This window comes from Macrosteles quadrilineatus, unplaced genomic scaffold (assembly GCF_028750875.1).
Source record: "Macrosteles quadrilineatus isolate MER2022 unplaced genomic scaffold, UCM_ALF_1.0 Scaffold_9__3_contigs__length_116548681, whole genome shotgun sequence".
NCBI lineage: Eukaryota > Metazoa > Arthropoda > Insecta > Hemiptera > Cicadellidae > Macrosteles > Macrosteles quadrilineatus.
The window spans coordinates 6,248,216-6,267,895 of NW_026542602.1; the positions used below are offsets into that span (position 1 = coordinate 6,248,216).

Here is a 19,680-nt window from a genome sequence, read left to right on the forward strand (position 1 = left end):
AGATTTCACTAACAACAAGAGAAGGTGCAATAAATGAGTTTATGTAAAACACAAATTGTATCTACTATTTATTTTACAAAATTGTATAAAAACTATAAAACAAAAATACAAATCAGTCTTCCTAAAATCAACAATGATTGCCATATTTCAACTAGACTAAATTAAACAATTAAAACATAACTGTTCCAACAATCATTTTAATTCACCTCCATTGTAATGAATCTATAATAATAAAATATTTCCCGTTTTAAGGTAATATGTTATAATACCTTTAAAATATATTTGATTAAAACAAGTGCAGATTAAATACTAAATAAAAACAGAATTGTTCAACAATAGTGTAGATAATTTCAAATTGACAACATTTTCTAGGATAAATGTGTTTAGAATAATCAAATTTCTTGGATAATATAAATTAATAATACCTCAAATGGAACTTTTCTAGCTCACAATCAACCCAATGTTTGCAGAATCGCTTGACGATTGAATTTGAAGTTCATCCATGACGGTGCCTTAAAGTCAAGTGGCAGTGGGTCGTTCGGTAACTTTTTAGTACCATTTTTGACTGGTTTGGATCTTTCTCCATCTGAAAAACCCCAAATTAAATTTTTTAAATCAACAAACTTGAACATCTAATGGTATAATATTTGAACTAGAGATGGAACTGGTCTCAAAATTTTGGGAAATTTGCTTAACAATAATATTTTACTAATTTTTAGCAGAACTACATTAAATTTTAGATTTTCTTGGGACAGGATTTTTTTTCCAAACCGTCAGCAATTTCGGTGTGATTGCATGGAATGATCATTATGTCTTGCGATCCCTGGAGAAGTCCACAATATCACTAAACTTGCAGAAACCAATGTTGTCTCCACAATGCAGGAAGATGTGGATTTCCGTAACATACGTTTTTCTTGTTGCACACGTATAAAATTCTTATCCCAAACTACAATACAATCCCCTCCATCCCTAGTTATGAGGGATTGTTACAGTAATTTTATTCAGTTTTAAGTTTTATGAAGTTGTGTGATCTAATTCAAAGTTTCAAAGTCATGAAAAATTATTTCATTTTAGTTAAGCTTGCATTAGTAGTTCTAAATTCACATTTTTATTTGTTACTCATAATGGTCCATATATTATCTTTTTGGGCTTAAAAATAGTTAGCTAACACATCTACAGAAAATACTGACAGAGAGAAGAATGTACAGTAGACTCCCTCTTATCCAGACCCCTTTTAACCAGGGCATCGGTTTAACTGGACTACACTTAAAATGACATCTCTTTAACCGGACAAAATTTTTATCAATACGTCGGTTTAACCGGACTAGATCGGCAGGAAGTTGGCGGTACTGAAACGACTGTTCTCGTGGAAAAGATTTTAGACCAGTGATCAGGTGTCTAAATACAATGCTCTCCTAAATTTAAGTCAAATATTTGGGTTTCATAACAAGTTTTTGGGGACGTCGTTTTAACCGAAAACCCGTTATCTGGACTGGCCTCGGTCCCGAGGAGTCTGGATAAGAGGGAGTCTACTGTACATTTGAAAGACTGGTAACAGTATCACCAACAACTTCTTTGTTTGAATTTAATTTTTTGTTATAATTAGTTTATGATATTTTAAACAGTCATTGTGGACAAATGAATAAAATAACACCAATAACTCGGGTAAAATAACTGACTATTCAAAAACAAGACAAAATCAAATTTGGCAGACTCGTGTTGGTTCAACCACAGTACTATCCCCGTCTTTCTGGATTACGCTAAAGTTCTACATTTTACATTTATGAGATTATTTCCATAGTGTTTACAGTATACGTTTCAAGTAGTAACAGAACGAGAACGCACCTTGATTGGCTAACAGCTGCTTTCTTGCCTTTGTGTTCTGCTTGCGTTCCTTGCGGCCGGAATTACGAGGAGGAGACGCGCAAGAAGATTTGACTGCTTGCGGAGTCTGTCTTGAAGTGTCTATTTCTGTCTGTAATGGTAAAAAATAGTTACAATCCTACTAATATTATAAATGAGAAAGTTTGGATGTATGGATGTATGGATGTATGTTTGTGACAAGTGAACGCGAAAAATACTGGTCGGATTGGGCTGAAATTTGGCATGATGATAGCTCACATTCCCGATTAACATATAGGCATATTCTTATTTCAAAAATCCTTTCGGGCTCCGCCCCAGTGGCTCTGGAGTTTCCCATGTTAACCTTATGAGAAATGGAATTATTGAATCTTAACAGCTGTTTCAATTAAACAAGTTGGTTCTGTTCTATGATGTTCAATAGCATTAAAGTTACAAGGATTACCAACAGGATGCAGCACTATTATTTCTTTTACATTTATGACAACAGCTAATTTGCAACCAAAAGGTGAGTGAGCGTAGCGAACGAACTTCAACCTGGACTTTAACCTGTAGGCAAGTGAGCGCAGCGAACGAGCTCCAACCTAAAGTTGAGTGAGCGTAGCGAACAAACTTCAACCAGGACGTGATTGAGCCATGCGAACGAGATAATCTTAAAAATTAAGAAGTTAAACGGGGCAAAGCCCGCGGGTTACAGCTAGTTTACAATAAAAACTCAAATTTTGTCTACAAAAAGAACATGCTGTTATGATCAAAGATTAAGCAAAAATTTTTCTCATCCAATCTGCAGGAATAACAGAATTCAGATTGTGTTGGTCTAAAAATTAATGAATGAATAAGCTGTGATTTCAGCTATAAAGATTTTATCAAAATGTGCAAGTAGTAAAAACATTAAATACATTTCACAAACAATTTTACAACTATGGATACAAAATATTGCTACAGTAGACTCCCTCTTATCGGGACACCTTTTAACCAGTTGGTTTAACCGGACTGGAATAGATTTGAGACCATTGATCACACGTCTAAATACAATGCTCTCTTAAATTTAAGTCAAATATGCATTTAAACGGTCCGTTTTTACGAGTTTTTGGGGGACGTCGGTTTAATCGGAAAACCCGCTATCCGGACTGGCCTCGGTCCCGAGGAGTCCAGATATGAGGGAGTCTACTGTATAGCCTGATTGAATAGATTTCAACCATTTCAGGTCTTTGAAATCCATTCACATGAGTTAACAAACTAAATAAAAAAGTTGTTTTATTAAAACGTATTTATTAGACATGAGATTTTTTGTAAAAAAGTCTAAAGTGAACTATTTGACCCAACAATCAAGAACAAGGTTTCATTACTTGACTTTTTTAAGTCATAGTGCTCATTTTTGACAATCCAATGATTCTTTTACATTCTTGATCCTGTAAGAAGCAGATTAACAAGAGTCAAATGTAAATGGTAGATCTTGGTCTTCAGGAGATGACCACGTAGATGAAGTAGGTGAATAGTTGCCGTCATTGCAGAAGCGGCACAGCAGTCCCAAGGCACTAACACTAGTGAATAGTTGGTATTAAGTGCTGTATCGCGTCTGCAATGTCAGTAACTACTTCATCTTCGTCTACATAGTCACCTGAAGACTAGGATCTACCTTTATCAACTGTGAAAGCCTATCACACAGAGAGAAAACTGTATTAATATTAAATGTGAAAAGTGGTTCAATCTTACTATCGTCATTCCAAATCGGCGACACTGTTCAATTTGTAAAAGCATGCTGAACATATACTTGACGGTTGCGTTCACCTGCGGCACCATAGACGAGGTGTTTCTCTTAGCTTTAGGTCCGACACTGGTGCTACCCAGCATCCCCTCCATCTCCCTCGGTCGTACCTCCAGCTCACCCATAGACTTGTACCTCTGTCTGCCTCGTGTGTTCTTCTGCTGCCTTTCTTGTATCCACTTTCTGATCCTCCTGCAATCCAAGATAAAAGGTAAGGAATAAGTCTATATAAATAAAGAATAAGGCCTCCCTTGCCGTACAGGTCTTCATGAGGTAGGAGCAAGATTAGAAATGATATCCTCCAGGTTGAGGTTGAACCCTAGGCTGACAACAAGCTCTGTAAAAAATCCATAACTATACTTAACGTATAACCAACAAACAGCCTCGGATCAGGAAGGAACTACAATGAATCAGACCAATATTTGTTAAAAGGACTTGAGAATTGGAACATACTAGAAGGGCCAGATGGAGAAAGATTTGCAAAAATTGAGAACAAGGCAAGGAGATTCAGCAGACTGGGAGCAATGGAGGCTTGTTAGCGAGGTCAAATGCCACGGCCATGGGAGTAAGTAAGGAATAAGTAACAGGAATATGGGATTAGAACTATATGGTAAGATAAAAGATGAATATGATTGGCAAGTCTTTCGATAATATAAAACAAAATAATATATAACATAGACTTAAGATCACTATTATACTACTGCAATAATACATCCTCAGCAATAAATCAAATAAAATAATAATATCTATGGTTCTTACCGTCAACGCAATCAGGGGTAATATTCCACTACGGCCGTTTCGGAGATGACTCCATTGTCAGGTGCGTAGTGGTACACTAAACTATAGTCTTGTCACATTTAAAACAAATTGTCTTCATTTGCATTGCGCCAAATCAAATTTGTTCAACCCCTGACGCAATGCAATGAAGACAATTCGTGTTAAATGTGACAAGACTATAGTTTAGTGTACCACTACGCACCTGACAATGGAGTCATCTCCGAAACGGCCGTAGTGGAATATTACCCCTGATTGCGTTGACGGTAAGAACCATAGATATTATTATTATATTTTCAATGTTATACCTGATGAAAGGAAGTACCATGAAGAAAGAGTTGGTGTTCACCCCCATTTTCACTTTCGGAGTGACGTCTTTCTTGTTGCTCGGTAAGTCAGAAACTGGGAACCATTCCACAGCCTTGATCTCGTTCCTTGTTTTTGGTTCAAACTTTGTATCCAGAGGTACTCCAGGGATGATGTACAGCCTGACCAGCTGTTCATGAATTGTAGCCTCAATGTATTCATTTTGATTGAGAAGATTACTGATGTCAAATCCCGTTTCTTCAAGAACCTGTTGAGAGAGAAGTTAATTTAAAAAATGAAAAATATTATCAATAAGCTAGCACTCAGGAATGTCAAGAAAGTAACATACAACAAAAGGGCCAAGGTTTTTAGGATTTTTAAGAGGATAATAGGCTTAAACCTGAATGGGAAAAAGTCCAAACTGTCATAAAAACACAAAACTTTACACTATGTACACAAACAATTTGAATATTTCACTTTTACTGACAGCATTTTCAACTAAGGAAGAGAGTGTTTTCTTTAGGCCCAATATGGTGGCAAGTGAAATCCTTAATTGAAAATGCTGTAAATGACAGTAAGATATTCTAATGTTGTGTGTATGTAGTGTAAAGTTTTGTGTTTCTTGTGCCAGTTTGGACTCTTTCCCACTCAGGTAAGTCTGCTATCCTTTAAAAAAATCCAAAAAACTCAGGAATGTTAATTTGTTTATAATCTATCGTATAGTCATTTGTTTTGTTTGGTATATTGTTACATGAATCCAAAACCAACAAAATATTTTAGAAAGAGTTCCCATTTGTTTAAAATAAATAACAAAACCCTTCACAAGACGTACCTCTCGGGCAGCGCACTTATGAGGCTCCTCGTCCTGGTTCACTTTGCCCTTGGGGAATCCCCAGGAGCTCTTAGCCCAGTAGCTCTGCACCAGTAGCACATGTGTGAGGTCCTGGGACAGTAGGATGGCGCCAAACGTCGGCACCGCCTGCTTGTACTCCTTCCATGTGCTGATCACCTCGTCAACGTTGCTCACGTACTGTTGCAGCGTAGGAATATGCTGAAGCAATGCATATGAGGATTTCAGAATAGTTCACTCTTCAATTTAAGAATAAAACTATTTGTAATCAGGATGTCTACCTTAATGTGAATCTAGGTCTGGATCATTTAAGAGACCTTGCTGTGACATAGATTATCTACAGATATCAATTTATTTAACACTTTTAATAGGCCTACAATAAAACCTCACTAACTAGACAATTTGTGGAAGAAGAGATTGTCAAGTTTGGGGGGGGGGGGGTTGTAAACTTAAACCAAAACATACAATTAAAACTAACTGTTCTTAAAAACCTGTTTTTTTCATGTACCCTGTCTCCTGTTGATTGTCGAGTTAGTGTGAGGTTCTTTTATTGTAGCCTACCTAAAAGAATAAATTGTACTAGATTAGCAAAATATAGTATGCTGAACCAACCAGGTTGAACGTTAAAGCCTAAATTGCCATTGTGTATTAATGAACTGTACAAAAATTAATAGACGTGTGCGAGTGGCTCATCATTAATACTTTAAAGTTAAATTTAACTCTACCTTATGGACAAAATGGCTTTTTCAAAAGCAGAATATAGGCTAATAAAACTACTTATTATTTAGCATTACAACGACTGTCATCTAGAAGAAGAAATGATTGTTGTTAGGTAATATGACCAATTTGTCGCTTACTTATGAACGTGAAATAGCACCAAAAACTTACTTAGAAAATCCTTACAGTTTCTGTTAACCCTTTGTCTGTGACACCACGGAGTTTTCCTCCGGGTGCATTTGTTTTTTTTAGACAAATATGTATTATCGCCAGCCTGTAACTTTACGAATACCGTAACAGTAGGGCCTACCTTGCATGCATCTTTCTAGGAACCGGTTGAAAATTATTTAGATCTCACACCTCCCCCGCAAAACCCCTATTAATCAGTTGAAGCCCAAACAATCGCGTAGCACGGAGACCGGCTCCGTCAGTCACCAATGGTGTTGTTGTTTTTGTTTGCTTTATATTTTTTATAAATATATAAAGTAAGAGTTTTTATTTATTTCATGAACAATTTTATTTATTATACATGGTTTTTATATGTTTTAGTATTAATATATATATATAAATATTGTTTGTCTAATGTTTTAACACACGGAAAAAAATCCATGTGTCACCGATCGTGTTGCTTATGTTTGCTATGTATTTAATAAATATGCAAAGGAAAAGTTTTTATTGATTTTATTTACAATTTATTGGTTATAAATGGCTTGAATAACTTAAGTTTACATGCTTGAATTATTTATATGTACAAAACACATTTTTTGTCTAATTTTTCAACACCCGGAAAAAAACTCTGAGCGTCACCAATCATGTTTTAAAATCAAAGACACAGACGAAGGGTTAAGCATGTAACTTATACCGCAATACCTGGAATATGTGAGTTGTAAATTCTTTCATGCTGCAAGGTTTGAACTTGACTGGGTACGATTCAGCACAGTAGAAATCTAAATAGAACCAGTGAGCGAGTTCAACCTGAAACAGGACCCTCACTGGGTCTCGTCTCTCTTCTTCAGGAATGTTGATAATGAATCGGCTGAAAATATTACCTGATTAGACTTAACTTATGGTTTCATCCAAGTAGCCTATAATATACTTAAGTTATATATAATATAATAGGCTATATAATACAATATAATACGGGTATACTATAAGTTAAGTTAGTAAAGAAGCACCTGTGCTGATAGTTAAACCAATTATGACCATGTCAGTCATACAAAATGCGGTTAGTCAGCATTGAAATAACTTAAGTAGCCTAATGGTTAAATTCAGTTGATATACCTATCAAGAATTTGAAGCGAGTTTGGGCCTGTCAGAGACCAACATAGGTAAAATTATAAATAAATAAAGAAATTAAATTAGCCTATGTAAATAAAAAGAAAGCATTAAGTTAAACCTCATTACTTTGCATTTAAATTTTAAAATTCCCCCTTTTTGCCCCACAAACCTCTCGTCCCAGACCAAACTCCTTCTTGATCCTTGTCATGCCTACCCAAGAAAATATTCCTGGAGCCGCCCCTGGTTAGATACAAAGTGGAATGGAGAGCAAAGATTACCAAACGTCAAAGGTATATCCAGAAAAGGGACCTTGAGTCGATCATTGAAGGCTTATCAGTTCTTATTTAGTCATTAGGTAGGTCGTGCCTTATGCAGATTCGTTAAGTGTTTTGAAAGTTTTTGGACAATTTGGTAATTTTTTGGGTTTATTGTCGTTTTCCACGGACAAATGACGTCATTTTTGGGATCAGCATTGCATTTAGAGTAGCCTAGAATAGGCCAAACATTTTCAAAAATCGGGTGCAGACACTTAAATGCATATTTACCATATAAATATAATATTTAGCACAAAATATGTCTGGAGTAGGCATAGGCCTTTAACTTCAAAGGCAAACCAAATCATGATTAAACCAGCACTTTCCAAATCAAACTGGAAAAGACTAGATATTAAATCCGACCTTTTAGGCTATGGAAATCGGGGAGACTTGGCTAAGTGGTATTAGGTTATTCCAATAGCCATTTAAAGGTAATATTCTTCAGAAAAACTAGAATTACCTGCTTAAATCATTGATAACATCGAGTGGAATTGTATGTTCCCCTGGCTTGCTAGTGAAGTTCAAATCCATCTCTTGCTCTTCTAAAAAAGCAGCTTGAATTAGTACGATATTATTCAGTTTAGTTGACGAAGTTAGAATGAAAAGGTATGTTTTTTATAAACTAATTTATATTCTTCAAAATATATTAAAAACAAAATTGCTAATGTGTACTTGTTCTGTCACAAGATTCATTTCATACCTATTGTATTATAACGATCACTGGCAGACAAGAAAAACAAGTCAGTGACATTGACAAACAAACAAATTGACTACGGAATACGGATAGAAGAGATTGAGTAGAGGTTTTGCAATTTTCCTTGTACTATCGGTTATATTATTTTCTTGCATGAAATGCTGCTGTTCTCTGTTTAGTTTGTATGTATATTTGTTTTTGGTTACTTGATTATGAACCATGATTGTAAGTATTAAAAAATAAAATATTTATCAATCACCAGTAACGCTCTGGCACGGCCGCCTTTAACTCCAGGCCGCGGCTTTCGAACTGGCAACGTCGCAAGTGGTGTTGTAACAGCTAATTTTTTTGGAAGCAACTAATGGTATTTGTGTATTTACGAAAGATTGATTACTGGACTATGACAATATTGACTCCGCTTAAAAATGTACAGATATAGATTTTAATTCATATTGTTTCAATTTTCAATTAATTCTGTATGTTTTATTTTCAATATCTTAATACATTTATGTTCATAAATTAAAAATTAACTCAATAAAGTGCGAATTAATTAATGAACTGATGTCACCTGTCTGCCATGTTATCTTATGGGACGTGACGTCTATCACTGAACAACAACTTGAAAGGAAACACCGATGACTTAATCACTCCATTGGACGCAGCACTAAGAATGTGGCCCTTTAAAGGCACCACCGATGACTCGAACACTTCACTGGACGCTGTACTGAGAGTGTGGCCCTTTAAAGCAACCACCGATAACTCGAACACTCCACTGGATGCTGCCCTGGGAGTGTGGCCCTTTAGAGGCACCAACGTTGACTCGATTACTCCACTGGACGCTGCATTTGAGAGTGTGGCCCTTAAAAGGAAACACCGATGACTTGATTACTCCATTGGACGCGGCACTCAGAATGTGACCCTTTAATGGCACCACCAAAGACTCGATCACTCCACTGGGCGCGGCACAGAGAGTGTGACCCTTTAAAGGCACCACCAAACACCCGATCACTCCACTGAACGCAGCACTAAGAATGTGGCCCTTTAAAGGCACCACCAAAGACCCAATCACTCCACTGGACGCAGCACTAAGAATGTGGCCTTTTAAAGGCACTACCAAAAACTCGACCACTCTTTGGCCGCGGCACTAAGAGTGTGGCCCTTTAAAGGCACCACCAAAGACCCGATCACTCCACTTGACGCGGAACAGAGAGTGTGGCCCTTTAAAGGCACCACCAAAGATCCGATCACTCCATTAGAAGCAGCACTATGAATGTGGCCCTTTAAAGGCACCACCAAAAACTCGATCACTCTCTGGATGCGGCACAGACAGTGTGGCCCTCTAAAGGCACCACCAAAGACCCGATCACTCCACTGGACGCAGCACTAAGATTGTGGCCCTTTAATGGCACCACCAAAAACTCGATCACTCTCTGGACGCGGCACTAAGAGTGTGGCCCTTTAAAGGCACCACCAAAGACCCGATCACTCCACTGGACGCAGCACTAAGAATGTGGCCTTTTAAAGGCACCACCAACAACTCGATCACTCCCTGGACGCGGCACTAAGAGTGTGGCCCTTTAAAGGCACCACCAAAGACTAGATCACTCCACTGGACGTTGCACTATGAATGTGGCTCTTTAAAGGAACCACCAAAGACTCGATCACTCCACTGGACGCGGCAAAGAGAGTGTGGCCCTTTAAAGGCACCACCAAAGACCCGATCACTCCATTGGACGCAGCACTATGAATGTGGCCCTTTAAAGGCACCACCAAAAACTCGATCACTCTCTGGACGCGGCACTAAGAGTGTGGCCCTTTAAAGGCACCACCAAAGACCCGATCACTCCACTGGACGCAGCACTAAGATTGTGGCCCTTTAAAGGCACCACCAAAAACTCGATCACTCTCTGGACGCGGCACTAAGAGAGTGGCCCTTTAAAGGCACCACCAAAGACCCGATCACTCCACTGGACGCAGCACTAAGAATGTGGCCCTTTAAAGGCACCACCAAAAACTCGATCACTCTCTAGACGCGGCACTAAGAGTGTGGCCCTTTAAAGGCACCACCAAAGACTCGATCACTCCACTGGACGTTGCACTGAAAGTGTGGCCCTTTAGAGGCACCACCAAATACTCGATCACTCTCTGGACGCGGCACTAAGAGTGTGCCCTTTAAAGGCACCACCAAAAACTCGATCACTCCACCAGACGCAGCACTGAGGGTGTGGCCCTTTAGAGGCACAACCGATGACTCGATCACTCCATTGGACGTGGCACTGAGAGTGTGGCCCTTTAGAGGCATCACCGATGACTCGAACACTCCACTGGACGCTGCACTGAGAGTGTGGCCCTTTAGAGCAACCACCGATGACTCGAACACTCCACTGGATGCTGCCCTGAGAGTGTGGCACTTTAGAGGCACCATCGTTGACCTGATTAAACTACTGGACGCTGCATTTGAGAGTGTGGCCCTTGAAGGGAAGCCCTTTAATGGCACCACCAAAGACTCGATCACTCCACTGGACGCGGCACAGAGAGTGTGGCCCTTTAAAGGCACCACCAAAAACTCGACCACTCTTTGGACGCGGCACTAAGAGTGTGGCCCTTTAAAGGCACCACCAAAGACCCGATCACTCCACTTGACGCGGCACAGAGAGTGTGGCCCTTTAAAGGCACCACCAAAAACTCGACCACTCTTTGGACGCGGCACTAAGAGTGTGGCCCTTTAAAGGCACAACCAAAGACTCGATCACTCCACTGGACGCGGCACAGAAAGTGTGGCCCTTTAAAGGCACCACCAAAGACCCGATCACTCCATTAGACGCAGCACTATGAATGTGGCCCTTTAAAGGCACCACCAAAAACTCGATCACTCTCTGGATGCGGCACAAACAGTGTGGCCCTTTAAAGGCACCACCAAAGACCCGATCATTCCACTGGACGTAGCACTAAGATTGTGGCCCTTTAATGGCACCACCAAAAACTCGATCACTCTCTGGACGCGGCACAGAGAGTGTGGCCCTTTAAAGGCACCACCAAAGACCCGATCACTCCACTGGACGCAGCACTATAAATGTGGCCCTTTAAAGGCACCACCAAAGACTCGATCACTCCACTGGACGCGGCACAGAGAGTGTGGCCCTTTAAAGGCACCACCAAAGACCCGATCACTCTATTGGACGCAGCACTATGAATGTGGCCCTTTAAAGGCACCACCAAAAACTCGATCACTCCCTGGACGCGGCACTAAGAGTGTGGCCCTTTAAAGGCACCACCAAAGACCCGATCACTCCACTTGACGCAGCACTATGAATGTGGCCCTTTAAAGGCACCACCAAAAACTCGATCACTCCCTGGACGCGGCACTAAGAGTGTGGCCCTTTAAAGGCACCACCAAAGATTCGATCACTCCACTGGACGTTGCACTGAAAGTGTGGCCCTTTAGAGGCACCACCAAATACTCGATCACTCTCTGGACGCGGCACTAAGAGTGTGGCCCTTTAAAGGCACCACCAAAAACTCGATCACTCCACCAGACGCAGCACTGAGGGTGTGGCTCTTTAGAGGTACAACCGATGACTCGATCACTCCATTGGACGTGGCACTGAGAGTGTGGCCCTTTAGAGGCATCACCGATGACTCGAACACTCCACTGGACGCTGCACTGAGAGTGTGGCCCTTTAGAGCAACCACCGATGACTCGAACACTCCACTGGATGCTGCCCTGAGAGTGTGGCACTTTAGAAGCATCATCGTTTACTCGATTACTCCACTGGACGCTGCATTTGAGAGTGTGACCCTTGAAAGGAAACACCGATGACTTGATTACTCCATTGGACGTGGCACTCAGAATGTGGCCCTTTAATGGCACAACCAAAGACTCGATCACTCCACTGGACGCGGCACAGAGAGTGTGGCCCTTTAAAGGCACCACCAAACACCCGATCACTCCACTGGACGCGGTACAGAGAGTGTGGCCCTTTAAAGGCACCACCAAAGACCCGATCACTCCACTGGACGCAGCACTAAAAATGTGGCCCTTTAATGGCACCACTAAAGACTCGATCACTCCACTGGACGCAGCACAGAGAGTGTGGTCCTTTAAAGGCACCACCAAAGACCCGATCACTCCATTGGACGCAGCACTATGAATGTGGCCCTTTAAAGGCACCACCAAAAACTCGATCACTCTCTGGACGCGGCACTAAGAGTGTGGCCCTTTAAAGGCACCACTAAAGACTCGATCACTCTCTGGACGCGGCACTAAGAGTGTGGCCCTTTAAAGGCACCACCAAATACCCGATCACTCTCTGGACGCGGCACTAAGAGTGTGGCCCTTTAAAGGCACCACCAAAGACCCGATCACTCCACTGGACGCGGCACAGAGAGTGTGGCCCTTTAAAGGCACCACCAAAGACCCGATCACTCCACTGGACGCGGCACAGAGAGTGTGGCCCTTTAAAGGCACCACCAAAGACCCGATCACTCCACTTGACGCAGCACTATGAATGTGGCCCTTTAAAGGCACCACCAAAGACTCGATCACTCCAATGGACGCGGCACAGAGAGTGTGGTCCTTTAAAGGCACCACCAAAGACCCGATCACTCCATTGGACGCAGCACTATGAATGTGGCCCTTTAAAGGCACCACCAAAAACTCGATCACTCTCTGGACGCGGCACTAAGAGTGTGGCCCTTTAAAGGCACCACTAAAGACTCGATCACTCTCTGGACGCGGCACTAAGAGTGTGGCCCTTTAAAGGCACCACCAAATACCCGATCACTCTCTGGACGCGGCACTAAGAGTGTGGCCCTTTAAAGGCACCACCAAAGACCCGATCACTCTCTGGACGCGGCACTAAGAGTGTGGCCCTTTAAAGGCACCACCAAAGACCCGATCACTCCAATGGACGCAGCACTAAGAATGTGGCCCTTTAAAGGCACCACCAAAAACTCGATCACTCCACTGGACGCAGCGCTAAGAATGTGGCCCTTTAAAGGCACCACCAAAAACTCGATCACTCTCTGGACGCGGCACTAAGAATGTGGCCCTTTAAAGGCACAACCGATGACTCGCTAACTCCATTGGACGTGGCACTGAGAGTGAGGCCCTTTAGAGGCATCACCGATGACTCGAACACTCCACTGGACGCTGCACTGAGAGTGTGGCCCTGTAGAGCAACCACCGATGACTCGAACACTCCACTGGATGCTGCCCTGAGAGTGTGGCACTTTAGAGGCACCATCGTTGACTCGATTACTCCACTGGACGCTGCATTTGAGAGTGTGGCCCTTGAAAGGAAACACCGATGACTTGATTACTTCATTGGACGCGGCACTCAGAATGTGGCCCTTTATTGGCACCACCAAAGACTCGATCACTCCACTGGACGCGGCACAGAGAGTGTGGCCCTTTAAAGGCACCACCAAAGACCCGATCACTCCACTGGACGCAGCACTAAGAATGTGGCCCTTTAAAGGCACCACCAAAGACCCGATCACTCCACTGGACGCAGCACTAAAAATGTGGCCCTTTAATGGCACCACTAAAGACTCGATCACTCCACTGGACGCAGCACTAATAATGTGGTCCTTTATAGGCACCACAAAAAATCGATCACTTCCCGGACGCGGCACTAAGAGTGTGGCCCTTTAAAGGCACCACCAAAGACCCGATCACTCCACTGGACGCGGCACAGAGAGTGTGGCCCTTTAAAGGCACCACCAAAGACCCGATCACTCCACTTGACGCAGCACTATGAATGTGGCCCTTTAAAGGCACCACCAAAGACTCGATCACTCCAATGGACGCGGCACAGAGAGTGTGGTCCTTTAAAGGCACCACCAAAGACCCGATCACTCCATTGGACGCAGCACTATCAATGTGGCCCTTTAAAGGCACCACCAAAAACTCGATCACTCTCTGGACGCGGCACTAAGAGTGTGGCCCTTTAAAGGCACCACTAAAGACTCGATCACTCTCTGGACGCGGCACTAAGAGTGTGGCCCTGTAAAGGCACCACCAAATACCCGATCACTCTCTGGACGCGGCACTAAGAGTGTGGCCCTTTAAAGGCACCACCAAAGACCCGATCACTCTCTGGACGCGGCACTAAGAGTGTGGCCCTTTAAAGGCACCACCAAAGACCCGATCACTCCAATGGACGCAGCACTAAGAATGTGGCCCTTTAAAGGCACCACCAAAAAATCGATCACTCCACTGGACGCAGCACTAAGAATGTGGCCCTTTAAAGGCACAACCGATGACTCGCTAACTCCATTGGACGTGGCACTGAGAGTGAGGCCCTTTAGAGGCATCACCGATGACTCGAACACTCCACTGGACGCTGCACTGAGAGTGTGGCCCTGTAGAGCAACCACCGATGACTCGAACACTCCACTGGATGCTGCCCTGAGAGTGTGGCACTTTAGAGGCACCATCGTTGACTCGATTACTCCACTGGACGCTGCATTTGAGAGTGTGGCCCTTGAAAGGAAACACCGATGACTTGATTACTCCATTGGACGCGGCACTCAGAATGTGGCCCTTTATTGGCACCACCAAAGACTCGACCACTCCACTGGACGCGGCACAGAGAGTGTGGCCCTTTCAAGGCACCACCAAAGACCCGATCACTCCACTGGACGCAGCACTAAGAATGTGGCCCTTTAAAGGCACCACCAAAGACCCGATCACTCCACTGGACGCAGCACTAAGAATGTGGCCCTTTAAAGGCACCACCAAAAACTCGACCACTCTTTGGACGCGGCACTAAGAGTGTGGCCCTTTAAAGGCACCACCAAAGACCCGATCACTCCACTTGACGCGGCACAGAGAGTGTGGCCCTTTAAAGGCACCACCAAAAACTCGACCACTCTTTGGACGCGGCACTAAGAGTGTGGCCCTTTAAAGGCACAACCAAAGACTCGATCACTCCACTGGACGCGGCACAGAAAGTGTGGCCCTTTAAAGGCACCACCAAAGACCCGATCACTCCATTAGACGCAGCACTATGAATGTGGCCCTTTAAAGGCACCACCAAAAACTCGATCACTCTCTGGATGCGGCACAAACAGTGTGGCCCTTTAAAGGCACCACCAAAGACCCGATCATTCCACTGGACGTAGCACTAAGATTGTGGCCCTTTAATGGCACCACCAAAAACTCGATCACTCTCTGGACGCGGCACAGAGAGTGTGGCCCTTTAAAGGCACCACCAAAGACCCGATCACTCCACTGGACGCAGCACTATGAATGTGGCCCTTTAAAGGCACCACCAAAGACTCGATCACTCCACTGGACGCGGCACAGAGAGTGTGGCCCTTTAAAGGCACCACCAAAGACCCGATCACTCTATTGGACGCAGCACTATGAATGTGGCCCTTTAAAGGCACCACCAAAAACTCGATCACTCCCTGGACGCGGCACTAAGAGTGTGGCCCTTTAAAGGCACCACCAAAGACCCGATCACTCCACTTGACGCAGCACTATGAATGTGGCCCTTTAAAGGCACCACCAAAAACTCGATCACTCCCTGGACGCGGCACTAAGAGTGTGGCCCTTTAAAGGCACCACCAAAGATTCGATCACTCCACTGGACGTTGCACTGAAAGTGTGGCCCTTTAGAGGCACCACCAAATACTCGATCACTCTCTGGACGCGGCACTAAGAGTGTGGCCCTTTAAAGGCACCACCAAAAACTCGATCACTCCACCAGACGCAGCACTGAGGGTGTGGCTCTTTAGAGGTACAACCGATGACTCGATCACTCCATTGGACGTGGCACTGAGAGTGTGGCCCTTTAGAGGCATCACCGATGACTCGAACACTCCACTGGACGCTGCACTGAGAGTGTGGCCCTTTAGAGCAACCACCGATGACTCGAACACTCCACTGGATGCTGCCCTGAGAGTGTGGCACTTTAGAAGCATCATCGTTTACTCGATTACTCCACTGGACGCTGCATTTGAGAGTGTGACCCTTGAAAGGAAACACCGATGACTTGATTACTCCATTGGACGTGGCACTCAGAATGTGGCCCTTTAATGGCACCACCAAAGACTCGATCACTCCACTGGACGCGGCACAGAGAGTGTGGCCCTTTAAAGGCACCACCAAACACCCGATCACTCCACTGGACGCGGTACAGAGAGTGTGGCCCTTTAAAGGCACCACCAAAGACCCGATCACTCCACTGGACGCAGCACTAGAAATGTGGCCCTTTAATGGCACCACTAAAGACTCGATCACTCCACTGGACGCAGCACTAATAATGTGGTCCTTTATAGGCACCACAAAAAATCGATCACTTCCCGGACGCGGCACTAAGAGTGTGGCCCTTTAAAGGCACCACCAAAGACCCGATCACTCCACTGGACGCGGCACAGAGAGTGTGGCCCTTTAAAGGCACCACCAAAGACCCGATCACTCCACTTGACGCAGCACTATGAATGTGGCCCTTTAAAGGCACCACCAAAGACTCGATCACTCCAATGGACGCGGCACAGAGAGTGTGGTCCTTTAAAGGCACCACCAAAGACCCGATCACTCCATTGGACGCAGCACTATGAATGTGGCCCTTTAAAGGCACCACCAAAAACTCGATCACTCTCTGGACGCGGCACTAAGAGTGTGGCCCTTTAAAGGCACCACTAAAGACTCGATCACTCTCTGGACGCGGCACTAAGAGTGTGGCCCTTTAAAGGCACCACCAAATACCCGATCACTCTCTGGACGCGGCACTAAGAGTGTGGCCCTTTAAGGGCACCACCAAAGACCCGATCACTCTCTGGACGCGGCACTAAGAGTGTGGCCCTTTAAAGGCACCACCAAAGACCCGATCACTCCAATGGACGCAGCACTAAGAATGTGGCCCTTTAAAGGCACCACCAAAAACTCGATCACTCCACTGGACGCAGCACTAAGAATGTGGCCCTTTAAAGGCACCACCAAAAACTCGATCACTCTCTGGACGCGGCACTAAGAATGTGGCCCTTTAAAGGCACAACCGATGACTCGCTAACTCCATTGGACGTGGCACTGAGAGTGAGGCCCTTTAGAGGCATCACTGATGACTCGAACACTCCACTGGACGCTGCACTGAGACTGTGGCCCTGTAGAGCAACCACCGATGACTCGAACACTCCACTGGATGCTGCCCTGAGAGTGTGGCACTTTAGAGGCACCATCGTTGACTCGATTACTCCACTGGACGCTGCATTTGAGAGTGTGGCCCTTGAAAGGAAACACCGATGACTTGATTACTCCATTGGACGCGGCACTCAGAATGTGGCCCTTTATTGGCACCACCAAAGACTCGATCACTCCACTGGACGCGGCACAGAGAGTGTGGCCCTTTAAAGGCACCACCAAAGACCCGATCACTCCACTTGACGCAGCACTATGAATGTGGCCCTTTAAAGGCACCACCAAAGACTCGATCACTCCAATGGACGCGGCACAGAGAGTGTGGTCCTTTAAAGGCACCACCAAAGACCCGATCACTCCATTGGACGCAGCACTATGAATGTGGCCCTTTAAAGGCACCACCAAAAACTCGATCACTCTCTGGACGCGGCACTAAGAGTGTGGCCCTTTAAAGGCACCACTAAAGACTCGATCACTCTCTGGACGCGGCACTAAGAGTGTGGCCCTTTAAAGGCACCACCAAATACCCGATCACTCTCTGGACGCGGCACTAAGAGTGTGGCCCTTTAAAGGCACCACCAAAGACCCGATCACTCTCTGGACGCGGCACTAAGAGTGTGGCCCTTTAAAGGCACCACCAAAGACCCGATCACTCCAATGGACGCAGCACTAAGAATGTGGCCCTTTAAAGGCACCACCAAAAACTCGATCACTCATCTGGACGCAGCACTAAGAATGTGGCCCTTTAAAGGCACCACCAAAAACTCGATCACTCTCTGGACGCGGCACTAAGAATGTGGCCCTTTAAAGGCACAACCTATGACTCGCTAACTCCATTGGACGTGGCACTGAGAGTGAGGCCCTTTAGAGGCATCACCGATGACTCGAACACTCCACTGGACGCTGCACTGAGAGTGTGGCCCTGTAGAGCAACCACCGATGACTCGAACACTCCACTGGATGTTGCCCTGAGAGTGTGGCACTTTAGAGGCACCATCGTTGACTCGATTACTCCACTGGACGCTGCATTTGAGAGTGTGGCCCTTGAAAGGAAACACCGATGACTTGATTACTCCATTGGACGCGGCACTCAGAATGTGGCCCTTTATTGGCACCACCAAAGACTCGATCACTCCACTGGACGCGGCACAGAGAGTGTGGCCCTTTAAAGGCACCACCAAACACCCGATCACTCCACTGGACGCAGCACTAAGAATGTGGCCCTTTAAAGGCACCACCAAAGACCCGATCACTCCACTGGACGCAGCACTAAGAATGTGGCCCTTTAAAGGCACCACCAAAAACTCGACCACTCTTTGACCGCGGCACTAAGAGTGTGGCCCTTTAAAGGCACCACCAAAGACCCGATCACTCCACTTGACGAGGCACAGAGAGTGTGGCCCTTTAAAGGCACCACCAAACACCCGATCACTCCACTGGACGCGGTACAGAGAGTGTGGCCCTTTAAAGGCACCACCAAAGACCCGATCACTCCATTGGACGCAGCACTATGAATGTGGCCCTTTAAAGGCACCACCAAAAACTCGATCACTCTCTGGACGCGGCACTAAGAGTGTGGCCCTTTAAAGGCACCACTAAAGACTCGATCACTCTCTGGACGCGGCACTAAGAGTGTGGCCCTTTAAAGGCACCACCAAATACCCGATCACTCTCTGGACGCGGCACTAAGAGTGTGGCCCTTTAAAGGCACCACCAAAGACCCGATCACTCTCTGGACGCGGCACTAAGAGTGTGGCCCTTTAAAGGCACCACCAAAGACCCGATCACTCCAATGGACGCAGAACTAAGAATGTGGCCCTTTAAAGGCACCACCAAAAACTCGATCACTCCACTGGACGCAGCACTAAGAATGTGGCCCTTTAAAGGCACCACCAAAAACTCGATCACTCTCTGGACGCGGCACTAAGAATGTGGCCCTTTAAAGGCACAACCGATGACTCGCTAACTCCA

At 44.8% G+C, this 19,680-nt stretch overlaps 1 protein-coding gene across 2 annotated transcripts; it reads right to left on the reverse strand.

The window, feature by feature from the left end:
• Nucleotides 1–118: 118 nt before the first annotated feature.
• Nucleotides 119–8,578, reverse strand: LOC129002949 (m7GpppN-mRNA hydrolase-like). 2 transcript variants are annotated; one of them, XM_054431087.1, is made up of 7 exons: nt 8,328–8,578; nt 7,146–7,311; nt 5,541–5,759; nt 4,711–4,976; nt 3,652–3,820; nt 1,846–1,975; nt 119–586 (listed from the first exon to the last, which is right to left on the reverse strand). In XM_054431087.1, the coding sequence occupies exons 1-7, from the start codon at nt 8,396–8,398 to the stop codon at nt 453–455; spliced, it is 1,155 nt and encodes a 384-aa protein (XP_054287062.1). In that variant the 5' UTR covers nt 8,399–8,578; the 3' UTR covers nt 119–452. The 2 variants fall into 2 exon arrangements, with proteins under 2 accessions (XP_054287062.1, XP_054287061.1); XM_054431086.1 differs by having other exon boundaries at nt 3,577–3,820.
• Nucleotides 8,579–19,680: the final 11,102 nt, after the last annotated feature.